Source organism: Oncorhynchus mykiss, chromosome 18 (genome assembly GCF_057628025.1).
Source record: "Oncorhynchus mykiss isolate SJ-2025 chromosome 18, ASM5762802v1, whole genome shotgun sequence".
Classification (NCBI taxonomy): Eukaryota; Metazoa; Chordata; class Actinopteri; order Salmoniformes; family Salmonidae; genus Oncorhynchus; species Oncorhynchus mykiss.
In genome coordinates this window covers 16,392,516-16,415,312 of record NC_143039.1, presented here as the reverse complement: position 1 = coordinate 16,415,312, position 22,797 = coordinate 16,392,516, and the positions used below count along the sequence as shown (strand labels likewise).

Below are 22,797 nucleotides of genomic sequence, written 5' to 3'. Positions count from 1 at the left end.
GACACTTTTCTGTTGGGTTCCATAATTGTGTAACACGATGTGTTTCTTGTTTTTGCTCTTTGCTCTAGTCCTGTCAGAGAAACCATCTCCCCCCACTGTGCTCTCGGGAAAATACTAAATGGAATCCTTGGGACATCCCAATTCTGACGTCACCCCTTTAGAGTTGCAATTTAAAAAGACAAAGGCAAATAGGCAAAAAAGGCAAAGGAGGCAAAAAAAGGCAAAGGAGGCAAAAAAGGCAAAGGAGGCAAAAAATGCAAAAGAGGCAACAAAAAAAAGGCAAAGGAGGCAAAAAAGGCAAAGGAGGCAAAAAAAAGGCAAAGGAGGCAAAAAAAGGCAAAGAAAAAAGGCAAGGTTTAGGGTTTAGGGTAAGGACGTCCCAAGGATTCCGAATTGCGCTAACTCTGTGCTCTCCAGCTCTCTCCTCATCTCTCTGAGGCGCAGGAGCAGTAAAGCACTCCATCTTTATCCCAAGCCTAGGGAGAACCAGCCGAGACATTTGATGGGTAGGCTTTTTATTTTTATTTTTAAAGGGCCAGAAGCAAATTGGAGGGAGTTGAAATATACTATTTCAGCCACCATGGACTTTCAAGGAATCATTTGATACTCTGAAAGATGGAAAAACGTTTTTATATGCAATAAGATTGGAATCTCAAAAGCTCCTGTCTTTGCAAAGCAACCCTCTGCTCAGCTATTCTTTCACTGGCCTGTCTCTGCCTCGTCCCTAGCTGGAGACGTTTCACATTGGAAAATACGCTCAACGCTCCCCAGTTTACGATTTTAAAAAACTTCGACTTTCAATTCGGGATATACTTTTTTCGTACAGTGGAATATCGTTAAAGGCATGTTAATGTTTTGGAGTTTGTGTTAGATTACACGGGTATGTTTATTTACAATTGCTTTTCGGTTAACGTTAGCTACTTACTAGCATTAGCATTCTGCTAGTTAGCTAGCTTAGCTAAGTTGGTTACCTAGCCTGCCATCGATAAATCATGTTTGGCTAGCTGTCTACTAGCTAACGTTAGATAGCTAGTCATTATCGGTGGGCTAAATAAGGCCCGCTAGTGGTTGTTTTTCTTCGTTAAAACAACCGTCTGATATAGACTTTGTAACGTTAGACCGAAGAGTTAGCTAACTGTTAGTGAGCTAATATCAGGTGACTAGATATCACCCACCTACCAGTAAACATGTTGATTCTTTGTAGCTAACGTTAGCTAGCTAGGTTAAGTAACGTTGGATATCAGCTGATATGCTAGTTTAGTAGCTAGCTATGTAGGTAGTTCAGTTGGCAAGGTAGCCAACTATGTCACTAGCTAGCTAACGTTAGCTAGATAAAAACTCTGTATGTCCCCCAAAGCTAGCTAACGTGATCTGGGTAGCTAGCTAACTTGTAATAATTTATAGTAGCTAGACCTTTTTGATTCTGCAGACGAAAATGAGTGCTCTATGTACAGTAACGTTATGCTATATGATGCATTGATCGAGCTATTTCCATAAGCCATTTGATTTGGCATTTCAGATTTCTTTGGTGCAATAGCTTGCCATTATAGATCGTGCCAATTATTAACAATAGCCTAGTTTCGCAGCTGTACAGGTGTGTGTCTTTCTTCCTCATCTTCGTGTGGTTGTCAGTTTAATAAGAGTTAGTGAGCTACCTGCTGTCATTTCTCAAAATATATTGTGGAAATGCAGCACCTGACTCACAGAGAGCTGTGCAATGCCATTATGCCTGCTGTCATAAATGGGTCGTGGCTTTTCTGCAACCCAAAATGGGCCCAGTCTGATGTGTCAGCCCCATGACATTCCAGAGGTTCAGCCAGTAGGTCTTTCACCAAATCAAATCCTCACACAGGAGATTTGTCATAGATGTATTAGCCCTGTAGCCCCGTATTCATATTCAGTGTTTTTGGCATGATGATTTCCATAAAGACGATTAGGTGTTCTTTGACAGTGAATAGAGGTTTTACATAATCAACTATCATAAGTAGTAAGTAGCCTTGGCTTGTGCAAGTGGAGCGGCTCATCTCCTGTTTCTGTATTGTGAGGCAGCTTAATGTACACTTACACCTTCTGGACAAGACGCTAGTCTATAGCAGGGCCTTTACCCTCAATCAATCTCCTTAACGCTGAGTGCCAAGCAGAGATGCATCGGGTCCCTATCATAGCTACATCATATAATACAGAGCCTTCTCTCTTCCCATCTGCTTGTTGTGACCCTGGGTGCCTCTCCACCCGTCCGCCCATACCTTGACTCCAGATAGAACCTGATGCTTGTGTTGCCTCTTTAGCTCTCACCCTCCCTCCATCCCTACACAGGGACAGTTATGAGTCAGCACACAAGGGCTTGGATTAGTAGCCTGTGACAGTACAGCACTGAGCCTTCTGACAGTCAAGGCCAACGCATGGCCACACAACAATAGTAAGATCCTTAGTCTTTAGAAAATACATTTACATGCCTGGAGTGCCACTCCTATATATTTGACAGAACTTGTCTGCAATGAATTATTCAGTGTATCAAACTGATGTTAAATCTGCACCGTTAGATAATGGTGGGTAGGTCTGAATTGGACATAACATGAATGTAGGCAACAACAACTGCACATACACAAACCTTTCAGTTTGTTGTTGCATGTAGTTTTGTGTAAATGTTGGTTGATGTCATACAACAATGTTTTCTAATACTTTTCTTTATTTGTCCCAATCAGGAACCATGGGAATCCCTCAAATAACCTGCCCCAGAAGGAACCCCTAGCATGTCTTCATGAGCCACTCCTGGTTCCATCTGTTGCCCCAGCCTCTCTGAATCTGATTCAGTGTCTATGGCTCTGAATGACCGAGACAAATATGGAATTCTCGTTGGTGTTCAGTAGTAAAACTATGAAGGGTCTGAAAGGTTAGGATTCACAGTGAGCTTGCCTCACATCACACAGACCCCAGCCCATACTTCATCCAACTTTGAGAGTGAAATTGTAGTGCACTACAAAGTCCTCTTTATTGGAAGACAAAGATGCCATGTACTCTGAAGTCTCTGGTTGATGTGTGAAATGCTCTAAGGTGTTGTGTACTAAACCAACTAGAACAATGAATGGAGGAAAGGACTGTAAGGGAGGGGTCTCAGAGGGGGTGGGGCATGCAGCCCCTGTCCAGGTCCCTATTGGCTGGCATCGCAAGGTGGATCCAACTAATGGAGTCCTCTACATCAGGTAAGACCCATTGCAGTGCTCTGTTTTTTTTGTAATGATACCACAATGATGCACTTCTATTTGGTTTGTAACCTACAGTCTTGGTGGGCTAGTATCATCTATCCAACCTGTGTGTTTCTTTCAGAGAGGTTGGGATAAAGTAACAGATACATTTCCTTATGAGACACTCATGTATATTGGACGATAAATGTTTTTCTTCAAAACATTAGTTTTGGTTTGTAACCTCCAGTCCCAGTGGCTCGGTGCTGTCCTGTCTAGACCAGGTGAAGAGCTACCTGCTCACAGACGGGACCTGCAAGTGTGGCCTGGAGTGCCCACTCATCCTCCCAAAGGTACGTTCACTAACCATCTTGGTTGTCCTGTCTGTCTCAGTCTTTAGCTAACCTAAATTGACTCTCTGAATGCGTAGCTGCCAAAGAAACACCACACAAAGCTTGAAGGGATACTTTGGGATTTTGTCAACGAGGCCTTTTATCTACTTCCCCAGAGTCAGCATGCTAGCAGAGTTAGCAACTGCGCTAGTAAGCAACTTCATTCAAACCGCACGCAGAGAAATAAAACTGGTATCCACAAGTTTATCAGACTCTGGGGAAAAGTATCAGGCCTCATTTCCAATATCCCAAAGTATCCCTTTTAAGGGTGGAGATTAAGGTTTACTCCCAAGTGATGCAATGAACAGTTTTGTTAAACCTAGATATTCAATTAAACAGAGGCTGTTTTCCCACATATAGCAGGTTATATTTAAAAAAACATATAGCAGGGTTATATTTAAAAAACATATAGCAGGTTATATTTAAAAAAACATATAGCAGGTTATATTTAAAAAAACATATAGCAGGTTATATTTAAAAAAACATATAGCAGGTTATATTTAAAAAAACATATAGCAGGGTTATATTTAAAAAAACATATAGCAGGTTATATTTAAAAAACATATAGCAGGTTATATTTAAAACAACATATAGCAGGTTATATTTAAAACAACATATAGCAGGTTATATTTAAAAAAACATATAGCAGGGTTATATTAAAAAAAACATATAGCAGGTTATATTTAAAAAAACATATAGCAGGGTTATATTTAAAAAAACATATAGCAGGTTATATTTAAAAAACATATAGTAGGTTATATTTAAAAAAACATATAGCAGGTTATATTTAAAAAACATATAGCAGGTTATATTTAAAAAAAGATATAGTAGGCTATATTTAAAAAACATATAGCAGGTTATATTTAAAAAAAACATATAGCAGGGTTATATTTAAAAAAACATATAGCAGGGTTATATTTAAAAAAACATATAGCAGGTTATATTTAAAAAACATATAGTAGGTTATATTTAAAAAACATATAGCAGGTTATATTTAAAACAACATATAGCAGGTTATATTTAAAACAACATATAGCAGGTTATATTTAAAACAACATATAGCAGGTTATATTTAAAAAAACATATAGCAGGGTTATATTTAAAAAAACATATAGCAGGGTTATATTTAAAAAAACATATAGCAGGGTTATATTTAAAAAAACATATAGCAGGTTATATTTAAAAAACATATAGTAGGTTATATTTAAAAAAACATATAGCAGGGTTATATTTAAAAAAACATATAGCAGGTTATATTTAAAAAAACATATAGCAGGGTTATATTTAAAAAAACATATAGCAGGGTTATATTTAAAAAAACATATAGCAGGTTATATTTAAAAAAACATATAGCAGGTTATATTTAAAAAAACATATAGCAGGTTATATTTAAAAAAACATATAGCAGGGTTATATTTAAAAAAACATATAGCAGGGTTATATTTAAAAAAACATATAGCAGGGTTATATTTAAAAAAAACATATAGCAGGGTTATATTTAAAAAAACATATAGCAGGGTTATATTTAAAAAAACATATAGCAGGGTTATATTTAAAAAAACATATAGCAGGGTTATATTTAAAAAAACATATAGCAGGGTTATATTTAAAAAAACATATAGCAGGGTTATATTTAAAAAAACATATAGCAGGGTTATATTTAAAAAAACATATAGCAGGGTTATATTTAAAAAAACATATAGCAGGGTTATATTTAAAAAAACATATAGCAGGGTTATATTTAAAAAAACATATAGCAGGGTTATATTTAAAAAAACATATAGCAGGGTTATATTTAAAAAACATATAGCAGGGTTATATTTTAAAAACATATAGCAGGGTTATATTTAAAAAACATATAGCAGGGTTATATTTAAAAAACATATAGCAGGTTATATTTTAAAAACATATAGCAGGGTTATATTTAAAAAACATATAGCAGGTTATATTTAAAACAACATATAGCAGGGTTATATTTTAAAAACATATAGCAGGGTTATATTTAAAAAAACATATAGCAGGGTTATATTTTAAAAACATATAGCAGGGTTATATTTAAAAAACATATAGCAGGGTTATATTTAAAACAACATATAGCAGGTTATATTTAAAAAACATATAGTAGGTTATATTTAAAAAAACATATAGCAGGTTATATTTAAAAAACATATAGCAGGTTATATTTAAAAAAAGATATAGTAGGCTATATTTAAAAAACATATAGCAGGTTATATTTAAAAAAAACATATAGCAGGGTTATATTTAAAAAAACATATAGCAGGGTTATATTTAAAAAAACATATAGCAGGTTATATTTAAAAAACATATAGTAGGTTATATTTAAAAAAACATATAGCAGGTTATATTTAAAAAAACATATAGCAGGGTTATATTAAAAAAAACATATAGCAGGTTATATTTAAAAAAACATATAGCAGGGTTATATTAAAAAAAACATATAGCAGGTTATATTTAAAAAAACATATAGCAGGGTTATATTTAAAAAAACATATAGCAGGTTATATTTAAAAAACATATAGTAGGTTATATTTAAAAAAACATATAGCAGGTTATATTTAAAAAACATATAGCAGGTTATATTTAAAAAAAGATATAGTAGGCTATATTTAAAAAACATATAGCAGGTTATATTTAAAAAAAACATATAGCAGGGTTATATTTAAAAAAACATATAGCAGGGTTATATTTAAAAAAACATATAGCAGGTTATATTTAAAAAACATATAGTAGGTTATATTTAAAAAACATATAGCAGGTTATATTTAAAACAACATATAGCAGGTTATATTTAAAACAACATATAGCAGGTTATATTTAAAACAACATATAGCAGGTTATATTTAAAAAAACATATAGCAGGGTTATATTTAAAAAAACATATAGCAGGGTTATATTTAAAAAAACATATAGCAGGGTTATATTTAAAAAAACATATAGCAGGTTATATTTAAAAAACATATAGTAGGTTATATTTAAAAAAACATATAGCAGGGTTATATTTAAAAAAACATATAGCAGGTTATATTTAAAAAAACATATAGCAGGGTTATATTTAAAAAAACATATAGCAGGGTTATATTTAAAAAAACATATAGCAGGTTATATTTAAAAAAACATATAGCAGGTTATATTTAAAAAAACATATAGCAGGTTATATTTAAAAAAACATATAGCAGGGTTATATTTAAAAAAACATATAGCAGGGTTATATTTAAAAAAACATATAGCAGGGTTATATTTAAAAAAAACATATAGCAGGGTTATATTTAAAAAAACATATAGCAGGGTTATATTTAAAAAAACATATAGCAGGGTTATATTTAAAAAAACATATAGCAGGGTTATATTTAAAAAAACATATAGCAGGGTTATATTTAAAAAAACATATAGCAGGGTTATATTTAAAAAAACATATAGCAGGGTTATATTTAAAAAAACATATAGCAGGGTTATATTTAAAAAAACATATAGCAGGGTTATATTTAAAAAAACATATAGCAGGGTTATATTTAAAAAAACATATAGCAGGGTTATATTTAAAAAACATATAGCAGGGTTATATTTTAAAAACATATAGCAGGGTTATATTTAAAAAACATATAGCAGGGTTATATTTTTTTTTTTAAAGATATAGTAGGCTATATTTTCTGCTGCATACAGTCTTAATTTATACTTTTTTTGTGTGTTGCGTTATATTGAAACTGAGACTGGGAAGGGAACTGCGTTCCTATTCAAGGCAAGGCCAATATGTATTCATATGCAAATGTGATGTGGTCTTCTGGAGAAGCAGGAGGCTTGGAGGAGGATATGACCTGACAAGTAGCGGACGTTCCAAATTTTACTGATGTTTACTTTATGTACTTCCTTGTGGATAAACGCCGCTCCTTTCACCAAGACAGGCCAGGTAACAGAGAGCTGACTCTCCTTTCCTCAGGTGTTTAACTTTGATCCGGGGGCTGCCGTTAAACAGAGGACGGCAGAGGACGTGAGGGCAGATGAAGACGTCACCAAGCTGTGTATCCATAAGAGAAAGCTGCTGGCTGTGGCCACTCTACACAAAACTATGGCGCTACCACACCCTGCTCTGACCCTTACCAGTCCTGGTGGAGGTACAAGTAAGTATCCTAGTGACTGTGTATCACTACTGTTTTGGTTGTTTTCCAATGATACATTTCTCACAGATTTCAGACTGTTTCATGGGTGATATAGAACAAGGTCAGGAAAAAAAGGTGGACATTTTGAAATTGGCTTCACAGTGACATTAAACACTTTCAATGTTATAAAGCTGGAATCCGTAATGGTGAAACTGCTGCGTCTCTTTGCGGTATTACAAAAACAGAGATGATGCTTCAAACAACAAACACTGTTTATAATCACTCTGACATTTTATGAGCGATAGAACAATCAAGCCTTTTTTTCTCTCCCTCCACAGTGGTGAATCTCCTCTTCTCTTTCATCAACAATAACAGATGTCCTCAGGCAAACAGTGGTGCTGTTTCCTCTATTGCAGCTTTCAGCTTGAACACTCATTTCACTTCTCTTCCCCCTCAGGTTCAACATCAATGGCCCCGTCACATTCCACGAATCCCCGAGCAATACGGAATACATCTCACCAGTCACCGCTACCCAACTCTGTGGTTCCCAATTGCAAGAACCCTTTCAAAATGATGATGGCGGCTGCAGCAGGTCACCGGCACTTTCCCCAAGAGCTAGGAGGTCCACCCCAGCAGCTGGAGCTTTACCCTGGTTATCCCAACAGACAGCAGAGACTGAGCAGTGAGCCTGGGCCCAGGTCTTCGTACTGCTCTGGCTATGGTAGCATGCTGAGTCCAGGGGGCCCCGGCTCCCAGCTCTATGGGCCCAGGGACGGGTCACCACTCTCCCCTAGCCTCAGGTCTGATCCTCTGGGGAGCCCAGATGGGTTTAGAAACAACCCCTGTGGCTTCCCTGGAGCCACCAGCTCCAGCCCCATCCACGGGGCCAACAGAACGCCTCTCTCCCCACCAGGGATGCTCCTCCACGGTTCTCCGACTGGGACCCAGACGTCCTGCGCTATGGCAGGAAGGACTAGCACACCCCTCTCCCCTACCGCCACTGCCAAAAGCCCAGTCATGATGAAGAAGCCTGTGTGTAACTTCCCCAGATCCCCCAGTATGGATATTTCCATACGACCACCGTTTCACCTCAATACACAGCCCAGCGCCCCACACCCTGGCCCCCCGTCTGCCATACCTCCCTCCTGCACCCTCCAGAAAAAGCAGATGACCTCTGAAAAGGACCCGTTAGGCATCCTAGACCCCATCCCCAGCAAGCCTAGCATCAGTATCAGCCAGACAAACTCCAAAACAAACTCCAACTTCCACCCTAGTGTCCACTCCTCTCAGGTACCAATGATGAATGTAAACATGAACAACCACCCTCCTCCCGCCATTGTCCCCTTGCCAAGCAACCTCCCTCTCCCCACTGTCAAACCCGGCCCAGTGGGCCACAGCCATGGAGGTCACATGCAGAGGACTCAACATCAGACCTCCATAACCACCTCCATGTCCCCCTCTCCCGTCACCTCCCCAGTCCACATGTCAGGCCCTGTCCTGGGCAGCAGGATGGAGGCCTCTCCCCAGCGCTCTCGCTCCTCCTCCACCTCCTCGGACCATGGGAGCTTTGCCATGCCCTCAGGCCCCAGTCAGGGTCCGTGTGGCGGGATGAAGGCTCCTCCTCGCTCCCCCCGGCCCGCCATGCCCATTAACATGCCCTCCAGCCCCTCCTCTGCCAAGCCTGACTCACACCCACTCCACCAGTACAAAGACCTACCCAGTCAGCTGCTGGTTGAGATGAGTAACCAGAACGCTATCAACACCCAGCACAACAACCCCGGCATGTACCCCTCTGCCACCTCCTCTGGCCCCTCCATCGCTGCTCCTCACCAGGCCCAGAACCAGAAGGGACAGAACCACCCAGGACTGTTAGGGATGCCCCTCAACCAGATCGTGAACCAGCAGAATGCTGCGTCCTTCCCCGCCAGCAGCCTACTGTCAGCAGCAGCCAAAGCACAGCTAGCAAATCAAAACAAACACGGTGACAACAGCAGTGAGACTGGCAGTAGAGGTGGAGGCCCAGGTAGGGTTGATGGTAATGGTGGTAGTAGTGGAGTTGGGCATCCCAGTGGCCCTCTCAGCGGCATAGAGAGGCCCAGTAGCAGCACTTTAAACCCCATGCTTCTCCCTAACCCCACCATGCCCTCCACTGCGGAAGCAGCAGCAGCAGCAGGGGGCCAGAGCGGTCGGGCTGCCCTCCGGGACAAGCTCATGGCCCAGCAGAGAGACAGAGGAGACCCCCTGCTCCGTAAGCGCAAGCAGCAGCCGCCAGGCCCACCACCGCCCAACAACCCCCTCAACCACCACGACAGCATGGTCTTCAACATGCTCAACAAGTCTCCTAACATGGGTGGAGGTCCAGGTCCCAGGCTACCACTACCAAGCTCAGCAGAACAGCTGAGGAAAGTGGCCCGGCTTGGGGGCCTACAGACCAACACCTCCATGGCCCAGCTGCTTCAGTCCATGAGCAACCACAACAACCACCATAACCAGCACCAAGGCCCTGTAGGCCCCCCAGGACCTGGTCAGATGCACTACAGCGATGTGGCTGGGGTCATGCCTCCTGGAGCCTCCCAGCAGCAGAGCCTACTGGCCCAACAGAGGATGCTAGGCCAAGGGGAGGGTCAAGGTATGTACTGCCGGAGTATAGACTCTGGAGGCCCTCATTCTCACAGCCCTCGGTTCCCAGGGTTGATGAACCAGATCCAGGCCAATTCGTTGGTGAACTGTGGCCCTCTGGGGCCCGGTGGACAAGTGGGCCTTGGCCCAGGGAACATGCCCCTGAGCCACCATCCTAACACTAACCCACCACCACTGTCCCACCCAAGTCAACATCTACATCCGCAGCATCAGCAGCAGCACAGTCACCTTCACGCTGCGCTGGGAAGGACTAGTATGTCAGGAATGACACTCGGCAACAATGATGGGAGTTGTGGTCCAATCATCTCGGAGCCAGGTGAGCTACTGAGAGAAACACACACTTTGTTCGATGATCGCGCTTTGCTCTGTGATGGTGTGCGAGTTTGATAAATCCACCTAGATGGCCTTTGAGTTGAACGACAGTCTTTAGTCTCTCGTAGAGAGTGTACGTTGAGAGGCTGTCCCTCATGTTTGTATAATCATTGTGGCTTCTCTCTTTATTAGCATGCTAGTTGCAGTGCTCAGCTCAGTGGCAGAATAACATGAAAACAGATCTTTTTTTCTCCCTCCTTTTTAAGAAACGAGCTCTTGACCAGATATAGTGAAGAGCTGGTGTGAGCTGGCTGGTAGCTATAGTAACGCTTGCTTCTGAATGGAGGCCTGGGTGAAGCCTTTGGAGAAGGGTTGTGTTCCTTCATTAGCTTTATTATGTGTCTGCTCTGATATAGGCCTAACTGAATAGATCATTTTTTCCTTTGGCCCACTGTGTTACACATGGCTGTATTTGGCCTACTGTTGTGTGAACACGATAGCAGGAAATAATGTTAAATACTATAAGATATGGCATATGTTTATCAGGAAGCATAGTGGCTATCTTTCATCTCTTTGTGGACTGCTAGCCTATCTCCCTAGATGGGTTCATTCCAACCAAGCACTTCTCTTCTCCTACCTCATGCCCAGACAGCTCCCCCTCCCCAGCCACCACCATCCAAGCATCCAGCCCTGCCTCTGACCCCATCCCCCTGCCTAGGCCATTAAATCACATCCCTTCCTCAACCCCCAGTCTTCTTCCAGGCTGCAACCTCTGAAATAAGCCACGGCTCAGACAGCACCACCAATCACACCGTTCCCATAGCAACCTCCCCGGCAACCATCACCACTATATCATAGCAGTGCAGCCACACTGGTTGAGCACTGCGGAGGCTAGTGGGAAGGGAGGGGAGGCTTGTGGGAGGGGAGGCTTGTGGGAGGGGAGGCTAGTGGGAGGGGAGGCTAGTGGGAGGGGAGGCTAGTGAAGGGCAGAGGCTATTGGGGGAGCTGGGGAGGGAGGCTAGTGAGAGTGGAGGGGAGGAGAGTGGCGTCTAGTGAGGGGAGGTGAGGAGCTTGGGAGGGGAGGCTGGTGAGAGGCGAGGCTGAGGCAGAGGCTGGTGAGAGGAGGAGAGGAGCTAGACTGGTGAGAGGAGAAGAGGAGCTAGACTGGTGAGAGGAGGAGAGGAGCTAGACTGGTGAGAGGAGGAGAGGAGCTAGACTGGTGAGAGGAGGAGAGGAGCTAGACTGGTGAGAGGAGGAGAGGAGCTAGACTGGTGAGAGGAGGAGAGGAGCTAGACTGGTGAGAGGAGGAAAGGAGCTAGACTGGTGAGAGGAGGAGAGGAGCTAGACTGGTGAGAGGAGGAGAGGAGCTAGACTGGTGAGAGGAGGAGAGGAGCTAGACTGGTGAGAGGAGGAGAGGAGCTAGACTGGTGAGAGGAGGAGGGGAGCTAGACTGGGGATAGGAGGAGAGGAGCTAGACTGGTGAGAGGAGCTAGACTGGTGAGAGGAGCTAGACTGGTGAGAGGAGCTAGACTGATGAGAGGAGCTAGACTGGTGAGAGGAGGAGAGCTAGTGAGCGAGGAGGAGAGGAGCTAGACTAGTGAGAGTAGGGGAGCTAGTGAGCGAGGAGGAGAGGAGCTAGACTAGTGAGAGTAGGGGAGCTAGACTAGTGAGAGTAGGGGAGCTAGGCTAGTGAGAGGAGGGGAGCTAGTGAGTGAGGAGGAGAGGAGCTAGACTAGTGAGAGGAGAGGAACTAGACTAGTGAGAGGAGAGGAACTAGACTAGTGAGAGGAGAGGAACTAGACTAGTGAGAGGAGAGGAACTAGACTAGTGAGAGGAGAGGAGCTAGACTAGTGAGAGGAGAGGCGCTAGACTAGTGAGAGGAGAGGAACTAGACTAGTGAGAGGAGGGGAGCTAGTGAGCGAGGAGGAGAGGAGCTAGACTAGTGAGAGGGCGGGAGCTAGTGAGCGAAGAGGAGCTAGACTAGTGAGAGGAGAGGAGCTAGACTAGTGAGAGGAGAGGGGCTAGACTAGTGAGAGGAGAGGAGCTAGACTAGTGAGAGGAGAGGAGCTAGACTAGTGAGAGGAGGGGAGCTAGTGAGCGAGGAGGAGAGCTAGTGAGCGAGGAGGAGAGGAGCTAGACTAGTGAGAGGACGGGAGCTAGTGAGGAGGAGAAAATAGACCTGTGAGGAGTGGAGAACAGTACTACAGCCTAAGCCATCAGGCTCTCCAGTTTATTTGTTCAATTACAAGAATTTCCATTATCCCACTCTTCTTCCATCATTTGGCTCAGAATTGAGTTACCCCTCTGACCTGTCTTCTCCAGGCAGTTACGGTGTGGAATTTCCCTGATTTGAAAATAACAATGAACAGTATTATTCTTCCACCCCAACAGGAGACCCATCTAACCTCGTAAACTGCAGCATGACCAGCCTCCAGCCCCACGTCATCAACAGCTCCAGCGGTGGTACCCAGGTGTTCCAGCAGCGTCATGCCCAGCAGCAGCAGCTTCATCAGGGCATTCAGCGGGCCATGCAGGGCCTCCCTCCTGGCTACCAGGGCTCACAGCAACCTGGCTTCCCTGAAAACAACAACTCCTCCAACGCCCACCCTATGGCCTGCCTGTTCCAGAACTTCCAGGTTAGTCTGTCTGTTTGAAGGGTGTGTTCAGTGACGTGAAACGCTCTGAGCGTTGCAGATAGAAATAGAATGAATAGAGATGACAAGATTATCTGATTCACTCTTCACTACGGGTGGATGATCTACATTATATATTCCGTCCTCCTTCTCTGACATGCTAGGAGTGATAATGACACGTTTTCAGTTTTCTCTCAATGAACTTTACGTCTGTGTTGTTTCAGGGGTGTTTACCAGACAACAGCATTTCAGTCCCTCACTCACAGATGATCTCTCAGTCTGGTATGACATCACTTCCTGAGTCTCAGGGGATGCTGTCACACACCCAGTTTGGTGTCAGCCAACAGGAGATGCAACAGACTCAGGGAGAGGGGCTTCCCCCAGGGATGCACGGCTCTGATAGGCTACCCAGCGGAGGGGTGGAGTCTGTAGATGCCATCTACAGGGCTGTGGTGGATGCGGCCAGTAAAGGAATGCATGTAGTCATCACCACCACGGTTAGTGGCACTACCCAGTCCAGCCCGGTACCCACTCTCAGCACCATGACTGCCTTCACTAACTCCGTAGGGGAGCCGGTCAGCATCAACCACAACCTCCCTCACAGCCATGCTGCAGTCAGCCATAGTGGCCACCGGGTGGCGCACCAGGAGGGGGAGCAGACACCGACCCTGAGCCAACAGCCCAGACCCAGGCAGGTCAGAGCAGGACGGCCCCGGAAGCACTCTGGTCAGGGGAAGAGTACTGTTAGCATCCCCGAGGGTCAAGGAGCACTTCCAGAGGCCTCCCACCAGGACTACTTCAGATCCCCAGGCCATGGCACCCCCAGGGGGCAGTGGGAAGGCGAGACTGGGTACTCCGGAAGTCTGGACAGAGGTCACACGGCATGGGGCGGTGAGGAGTTCCTAGAGTGCTCCACTCATGTCCGCAGCAGCCCCTGTATGGAGAGACCTGGGAGTCTAGCTCCTGCACCCCCCTGTCCAGCCGACAGCTCCCCCCACGAAGGTCACCACCACTCTCTCCCCGTCCCCTCAGACAAGGCCTTCCTGGAGGATGGATTCAACCGCTTCAACAACTGCAACCGGACGGCCGTGAACATCGTTAACTACAAAGAGAGGTTGGATCAGACTGTGGAGAGATGCGCCCATATGAACGGAGGTGGCGTCGGACCCCCCCAGGTCCAGTTCTCTCTACGGGGGTACGGTGTGTCTGACCCCCTCGGCCCCCCCAGACAGGGGGACCTAACCGGGGACGACCAGTCTCCCAGCTCCTCCACCAGCCTGGAGGGTCCGTTGGTTAAAGAGTACGTGGGCCACTACAACGGGCACTTCAACGGAGGCTGTGTCCCCAGCCCGTCTGACACCAAGTCCCTGAGCAGCGAGGAGGACCTGAGGCAGCCGGACAGCCCATCGTCAGAGATGCTCCACTATAGACCCAGGACGTTTAACATGGGGGATCTGGTCTGGGGACAGGGCTTTAAAGGGTTCCCATCCTGGCCTGGTAAACTGTCAGGGGAGGAGGCGGGGCACAACCATCACCATGGCAGCCTGCAGCTCAGAGAGGACAGCAAGGTGAGATGTCTTCAGAGACAGGTGAAAGAGAAATACACACCCACAAATCTAGTTTTCTTTCACTATTGACTTGACTTTTGTACCTTTTTAGATGAAAGTAACTCTCTGCGATCACTACTTCTGCTACTGATGGTCGTGTTGATGGGACCTAGTCAGGCTTTTGGTCCTATTCTTAGACCCAACATGATGTCTGACATCTGTTATTACCCCAGGTGGAGACGGAGAAGCTGACAACACTGTCTGACATCTGTTATTACCCCAGGTGGCGACGGAGAAGCTGACAACACTGTCTGACATCTGTTATTACCCCAGGTGGCGACGGAGAAGCTGACAACACTGTCTGACATCTGTTATTACCCCAGGTGGAGACGGAGAAGCTGACAACACTGTCTGACATCTGTTATTACCCCAGGTGGAGACGAAGAAGCTGAACACTGTCTGACATCTGTTATTACCCCAGGTGGAGACGGAGAAGCTGACAACACTGTCTGACATCTGTTATTACCCCAGGTGGAGACGGAGAAGCTGAAAACACTGTCTGACATCTGTTATTACCCCAGGTGGAGACGGAGAAGCTGAAAACACTGTCTGACATCTGTTATTACCCCAGGTGGAGACGGAGAAGCTGACAACACTGTCTGACATCTGTTATTACCCCAGGTGGAGACGGAGAAGCTGACAACACTGTCTGACATCTGTTATTACCCCAGGTGGAGACGGAGAAGCTGACAACACTGTCTGACATCTGTTATTACCCCAGGTGGAGACGGAGAAGCTGAAAACACTGTCTGACATCTGTTATTACCCCAGGTGGAGACGGAGAAGCTGAAAACACTGTCTGACATCTGTTATTACCCCAGGTGGAGACGGAGAAGCTGAAAACACTGTCTGACATCTGTTATTACCCCAGGTGGAGACGGAGAAGCTGAAAACACTGTCTGACATCTGTTATTACCCCAGGTGGAGACGGAGAAGCTGAAAACACTGTCTGACATCTGTTATTACCCCAGGTGGAGACGGGGAAGCTGACAACACTGTCTGACATCTGTTATTACCCCAGGTGGAGACGGAGAAGCTGAAAACACTGTCTGACATCTGTTATTACCCCAGGTGGAGACGGAGAAGCTGAAAACACTGTCTGACATCTGTTATTACCCCAGGTGGAGACGGAGAAGCTGAAAACACTGTCTGACATCTGTTATTACCCCAGGTGGAGACGGAGAAGCTGAAAACACTGACACATGACCTAGAGGCCCTTGACAGAGCGACCAAGAGGAACAGAAAGTAAGTTTTATATTGCTGTAGGATGGATGGTACTGGACATGTGATTATTTACATCAGTGTGTATGTGGAACCAGTTTCTCCTGTGTTTTAAAAAGATGAACAGATGTGTTTTATTTGCTCTATTTTAAGAGTGGAATTCCATTCTAGAATGTTGATGGGCCAGGTTAGTTCCATCCTGGCTGGTTAGTTCCATCCTGGCTGGTTAGTTCCATCCTGGCTGGTTAGTTCCATCCTGGCTGGTTAGTTCCATCCTGGCTGGTTAGTTCCATCCTGGCTGGTTAGTTCCATCCTGGCTGGTTAGTTCCATCCTGGCTGGTTAGTTCCATCCTGGCTGGTTAGTTCCATCCTGGCTGGTTAGTTCTATCCTGGCTGGCTAGTTCCATCCTGGCTGGTTAGTTCCATCCTGGCTGGTTAGTTCCATCCTGGCTGGTTAGTTCTATCCTGGCTGGCTAGTTCCATCCTGGCTGGTTAGTTCCATCCTGGCTGGTTAGTTCTATCCTGGCTGGCTAGTTCCATCCTGGCTGGTTAGTTCCATCCTGGCTGGTTAGTTCCATCCTGGCTGGTTAGTTCTATCCTGGCTGGTTAGTTCTATCCTGGCTGGTTAGTTCTATCCTGGCTGGCTAGTTCCATCCTGGCTGGCTAGTTCCATCCTGGCTGGCTAGTTCCATCCTGGCTGGCTGCTCTGTTTTGAGGAGAGGTTAATACCACTGACTACTGAATCACCTGTCTGTACTCTCTGTCCCACTCTATGCCCTGGTCAAAGTAATGCACTGAATAGGGTGTTTTTGGCACTGCTGCTTCCCTGATGATGCCCTGGCTGGCTAGTCATTACCCCTGATGATGCCCTGGCTGGCTAGTCATTACCCCCTGATGATGCCCTGGCTGGCTAGTCATTACCCCCCGATGATGCCCTGGCTGGCTAGTCATTACCCCTGATGATGCCCTGGCTGGCTAGTCATTACCCCTGATGATGCCCTGGCTGGCTAGTCATTACCCCTGATGATGCCCTGGCTGGCTAGTCATTACCCCCTGATGATGATGATGCCCTGGCTGGCTCGTCATTACCCCCTGATGATGCCCTGGCTGGCTAGTCATTACCCCTGATGATGCCCTGGTGCTGCCCTGGCAGGATAGTCATTACTCCTTATGATGCCCTGGCTGGCTAGTCATTACCCCCTGCTGATGCTGCCCTGGCTGGCTAGTCATTACCCCTTGGTGTTGCCCTGGCTGGCTAGTCATTACCCCCTGTTGATGCCCTGGCTGGCTAGTCATTACCCCCTGCTGATGCTGCCCTGGCTGGCTAGTCATTACCCCTTGGTGTTGCCCTGGCTGGCTAGTCATTACCCCCTGTTGATGCCCTGGCTGGCTAGTCATTACCCCCTGTTGATGCCCTGGCTGGCTAGTCATTACCCCCTGATGATGCCCTGGCTGGCTAGTCATTACCCCCTGCTGTTGCCCTGGCTGGCTAGTCATTACCCCCTGTTGATGCCCTGGTGTTGCCCTGGCTGGCTAGTCATTACCCCCTGTTGATGCCCTGGTGTTGCCCTGGCTGGCTAGTCATTACCCCCTGGATGCCCTGGCTGGCTAGTCATTATCCCCTGGATGCCCTGGCTGGCTAGTCATTACCCCCTGGCATTGCCCTGGCTGGCTAGCCATTACCCCCTGTTGATGCCCTGGTGTTGCCCTGGCTGGCTAGTCATTACCCCCTGTTGATGCCCTGGTGTTGCCCTGGCTGGCTAGTCATTATCCCCCGGATGCCCTGGCTGGCTAGTCATTATCCCCTGGATGCCCTGGCTGGCTAGTCATTACCCCCTGGCGTTGCCCTGGCTGGCTAGTCATTACCCCCTGGCGTTGCCCTGGCTGGCTAGCCATTACCCCCTGTTGATGCCCTGGTGTTGCCCTGGCCTGCTAGTCATTACCCCCTGGATGCCCTGGCAGGCTAGTCATTACCCCCTGGATGCCCTGGCTGGCTAGTCATTACCCCCTGGATGCCCTGGCAGGCTAGTCATTACCCCCTGGATGCCCTGGCCGGCTAGTCATTACTCCTGATGCTGCCCTGGCTGGCTCGTCATTACCCCCTGATGATGAAAAACCTCCTCCACTGCACCTGTTCTCTCTCTCTCTCTCACACACACACACACAGCGCTTACCTTAGCTCTTCTCCCTCAATGTTCTGTAAAAATGTACCTGGACCACAGTCAGTGTCATTGCTTACAGCTCATGTTATAATTGCATACTTTATCCCTGCGTAGCAGGAGGCAGAGTTGAACAAATCTATTCATGTTTTTGTCCAAAGCGAAAAAGAAAACGCTGAGTGTTTAGGTATGGACTTATTGATGTTTCTGAGACATGATTTTGTTTTCATTGTTCCCAACAGAGCTGGGAAGTTGAATAATCATTTAGAAGCTGCTATACATGAGGCCATGAGTGAGCTGGACAAGATGTCAGGGACTGTGAGTATACTAGTACCATCTAGAAAGATTAGAACACCATGCTCTCGCAGATGGCCTCTCCTCTCTGTCTCCCTCTGCCCTCCTTCTCTCTCCCTCTGCCCTCCTTCTCTCTCCCTCTGCCCTCCTTCTCTCTCCCTCTGCCCCTCCTCCTCTCTCCCTCTGCCCCTCCTCCTCTCTCCCTCTGCCCTTCCTCCTCTCTCCCTCTGCCCCTCCTCCTCCCTCCCTCTGCCCCTCCCTCCCTCTGCCCCTCCTCCTCTCTCCCTCTGCCCCTCCTCCTCTCTCCCTCTGCCCTTCCTCCTCTCTCCCTCTGCCCCTCCTCCTCCCTCCCTCTGCCCCTCCCTCCCTCTGCCCCTCCTCCTCTCTCCCTCTGCCCCTCCTCCTCTCTCCCTCTGCCCCTCCTCCTCTCTCCCTCTGCCCCTCCTCCTCTCTCCCTCTGCCCCTCCTCCTCTCTCCCTCTCTCCCTCTGCCCCTTTCCCTCTGCCCCTCTACCCCCGTCCCTCTACCTCTCTCCCTCTGCCCCTCTACCTCTCTCCCTCTACCTCTGCCCCTCTACCTCTCTCCCTCTGCCCCTCTACCTCTCTCCCTCTACCTCTCTCCCTTTGCCCCTCCTGTCTCCCTCTACTCCCTCCCTCCCTCTCTAGACTGTCCCCCAGGCTAAGCTGAGCAGAACTAAGACTACAGCCACTGTTGATCAAAGAGCTGTCTCTGTGTCAGCCGGGAGACACCACACACACACACCCCAGTCAGAGGATTACATAAACAAGCTGCAACTACCCCTCAACCAGCACCACATTTCAATTTGAAAAGGATTCACTGTGCTGTTAATGCATCTTGCTGCCTTTCCTCTGAATTCAGACAGGCGAAATATGAAACCAGACACTTTGAGTGGAAAAGAGGACATCTTAGTCAGATTAGGATGTCTGTGGAGTTCTGTCTGAACTCAGGTGCCATTAAACACTGTAGAATGTACTCTACTACCTGCACAAGCCAACAGAGACTGGGTTGTTTGGTTGCTATTAATACATCTTCTATTGTCTTCTCTGTCCTTAGGTTAGGGTTAAATGTTAAGGTTAAAAGTTAGGGTTTGGGTTAAAAAATAAATGTCATACCTGGGTATACAGTCTGATAATACCACGACTGTCAGCCATTCAGCATTCAGGGCCGGAACCACCCAGTTAAATTAGAGCCCTGGTCATGCATTAATGTATTATGTCTTCTCTGTCCTCAGGTTCATCAGATCCCTTCCAGAGACAGACAGGTGAAGCTGCCCAAGCCCAAGAGGAGAAAGATCTCCAGATAACGTTGAATGTGTTTGGTCAGCTAATGACAGTCCAGTATCTAGCCAGTGCCCAGCCTTGGAACAACGGTTCAGACCGCCCCCGCCGCGACCTTTGAACTCCAACCAGGTGCTACAATATGGATAGTCGTGGTACATTATCGTCCCACGACCTCCCTAGCTGACTGACATTGAAAGTCCTGGAAAAGACAAACAAAAATATGACCGTTTTGAATTTCAACTGTTAAAAAACAACGGTTGTAATTTGTCTACAGCTAGCTGAATGACAACTATTTTTTCTAGAATAACGTATTTTAAAAAAAAACTGATAAATAGAAGAAAAATATTACATTTTAAAGAAAATAGACAGTCCAAATATTTCTGATACATTTTCAATATGTATATAGGTAATACGGAAGATTTCATGAATATTAAAAAAACGTATGTAAATATTGTACACTGGTAATGTACAACATACTTAATAATGCACATGTGAACTTGTATTGTACAAAGCAGCAGCAGCAGAAGTGCACCGATGTCCTGGTTTTTATTCAGCACACGCAGACATTCTGACTGTATGCAAGGGACATGGAAAGACGAGATACAGCCGGAAGCTTTTACATGGTGACGTTATAGACCTGCTGTTTCTATTGGATTGACCAGCAGGGTCTGTATTCAGAAAGCATTCGGGGGGAGTAGGAGTGCTGATCACGGATCAGTTTCACTTTTAATATTATAATGAATAAGATGACATATACAGAGGGGGGCCTGCTACTTCATCACTGGCAGTAGCAGTAGGATCAGGGCCCCCCCCCTCCCCCCTTTGTCCACATCATCTTAATTAGGATCTAAGAGGGGCGAGACTGATCCTAGTTCAGCACCCCCAACTCTGAGACGCTTTCTGAATCCAGACCCAGGAGAAACGGGCTTCACTTCAACACCACTAAGTGTTTGTTCATTTTATGCGTTTTAAAAACAGAGTGAACTTTACCAGCTGAAAGGCTTTCTGTTTCTAGGGTTACCATAGAAACAGGATGATTGGAATGAAGCATCCTTCTAATTCCAGGATCTCAACCTACTAAAACCAACAGACTGTTGTCCAATACCAGTCAGCTGTTTTTGCCTCATTTAAATGTTCTTTTTGATGTGATTTTATTTTTCTTAATATCATTTTCAAACAGTGTCATCATTTTATCACACAGCTATAGCTTTAGATCACGTAACCAACCACAAGCATATGACGTAAGAGTGGATTGTGAAAATAACACTAACTGCCTGAGGGAAAATGGTGGAAAAGAGTTCATCCTACAATTTAGGGGCCTTATGTGTAGTTTATTTGTTATAAATTATTTATGTACAGTATTTCATATTTATTTTAAGCTTTACAATATTCTAGATGGCAATAATACAACCGAGAGTTATAAACTCAAAGCCTTACGTGTTTATTTGACACAGAAATATGCTGTATTCAGTTTAGCCATTAACCTGACTGTTTTCCAGTTTGATTTCAAATGTGTTCTTTTTGGATCCCGTGACGTTGTGTCCTACTGTGTTTTTCCCTTCTGCTAGCTATCTCTTCTGTCGTGTTTGTTACAGTAGACCATGTCCTGAAGAGGTCATTGACTGCCTCCTTCCAGAAAGTTAAGGTTGCGTATCTCCAGTCTCTGGGGACCATGCTTATTTATAAGCATAAGGTCTGAAAATGCTTCACTATATATTTAGGCAGCATGCGATCTTTAAAAAAAATAATAATAATTCAGAATCAACTTTTAACAACCTAAATGATTCATTAAAATCAGTGCAGATAGTACAATAATAGTTTAAAGGATAGAAGAAACGTTTAAAATGCATAATGGGCAGTATGTCATATTAGTATGGAAAGAAAGAAGTGATGGTTTGGGCCTTCAGGCCGAGCCCTGTCGGTTTGGGCCTTCAGGCCGAGCCCTGTCGGTTTGGGCCTTCAGGCCGAGCCCTGTCGGTTTGGGCCTTCAGGCCGAGCCCTGTCGGTTTGGGCCTTCAGGCCGAGCCCTGTCGGTTTGGGCCTTCAGGCCGAGCCCTGTCGGTTTGGGCCTTCAGGCCGAGCCCTGTCGGTTTGGGCCTTCAGGCCGAGCCCTGTCGGTTTGGCCCTTCAGGCCGAGCCCTGTCGGTTTGGCCCTTCAGGCCGAGCCCTGTCGGTTTGGCCCTTCAGGCCGAGCCCTGTCGGTTTGGCCCTTCAGGCCGAGCCCTGTCGGTTTGGCCCTTCAGGCCGAGCCCTGTCGGTTTGGGCCCTCAGGCCGAGCCCTGTCGGTTTGGGCCCTCAGGCCGAGCCCTGTCAGTGCTGTCGTGGAGTTGTTTAGAGGAGAAATCACTACTGAATAGAAGTGTGTTAATCGGAGACTGTCCCCATATAGAACAGCTTCACTACGTTTTGTGCTGATGAGATTTGGATGCGTTTTATTGCCCCATTGAAAACAGACTTGTTATATTCACTACAGCGTGTTGTGTGCAATACAAATAAGTTACATCATAAATCATTAAAACAACTTCAGAACGTCAACCTTTAAAAAAATATAAAAAATGATAATCTGTGAAACCGTTCATGTTATTCAAACCATGTCTAGATGGATCAACTGTAATTCACTCCAGACAGAAAAGTATTTCACTCTACTTCTAGAAAAGTATTCATGCTTTTAATGAAGCTTTTCACAAATACTCTTGAGAGCAGTCGAGAGAACACGTGAAGTTCATTCTGCCCTTGTGCAACGACCGACAGACCCAGTCAGTCTCATGTTCAAACCCCATGTTGTATAACGTCTTTTCACTTTTACCTTTCTGTTGTCGGTCAAATGGTCAGTGCAGCACAATTTATTCACACGTGTGTGTGTGTGTGTGTTTTATTTTTGGAGGTGTGTGTGTGTGTGCTGTTTTTCTTACCCTTGCTTGCTCTTTGAATCTTTATTTGT

General features: G+C 45.6%; 1 protein-coding gene across 4 annotated transcripts; it reads left to right on the top strand.

Moving 5' to 3' along the window:
• The first annotated feature begins 54 nt into the window (after window positions 1-54).
• Window positions 55-21,280, top strand: LOC110496975 (methyl-CpG-binding domain protein 5). 4 transcript variants are annotated; one of them, XM_090207384.1, is made up of 10 exons: window positions 55-880; window positions 2,706-3,203; window positions 3,433-3,535; window positions 7,530-7,710; window positions 8,147-10,645; window positions 13,033-13,277; window positions 13,499-14,842; window positions 16,053-16,126; window positions 18,504-18,579; window positions 19,808-21,280. In XM_090207384.1, the coding sequence occupies exons 2-10, from the start codon at window positions 3,082-3,084 to the stop codon at window positions 19,877-19,879; spliced, it is 4,716 nt and encodes a 1,571-aa protein (XP_090063510.1). In that variant the 5' UTR covers window positions 55-880; window positions 2,706-3,081; the 3' UTR covers window positions 19,880-21,280. The 4 variants fall into 4 exon arrangements, with proteins under 4 accessions (XP_090063510.1, XP_090063513.1, XP_090063512.1 ...); XM_090207385.1 differs by having other exon boundaries at window positions 198-506; XM_090207387.1 differs by lacking the exons at window positions 16,053-16,126; window positions 18,504-18,579; window positions 19,808-21,280 and adding an exon at window positions 15,353-15,504.
• The last annotated feature ends 1,517 nt before the right edge of the window (window positions 21,281-22,797 follow it).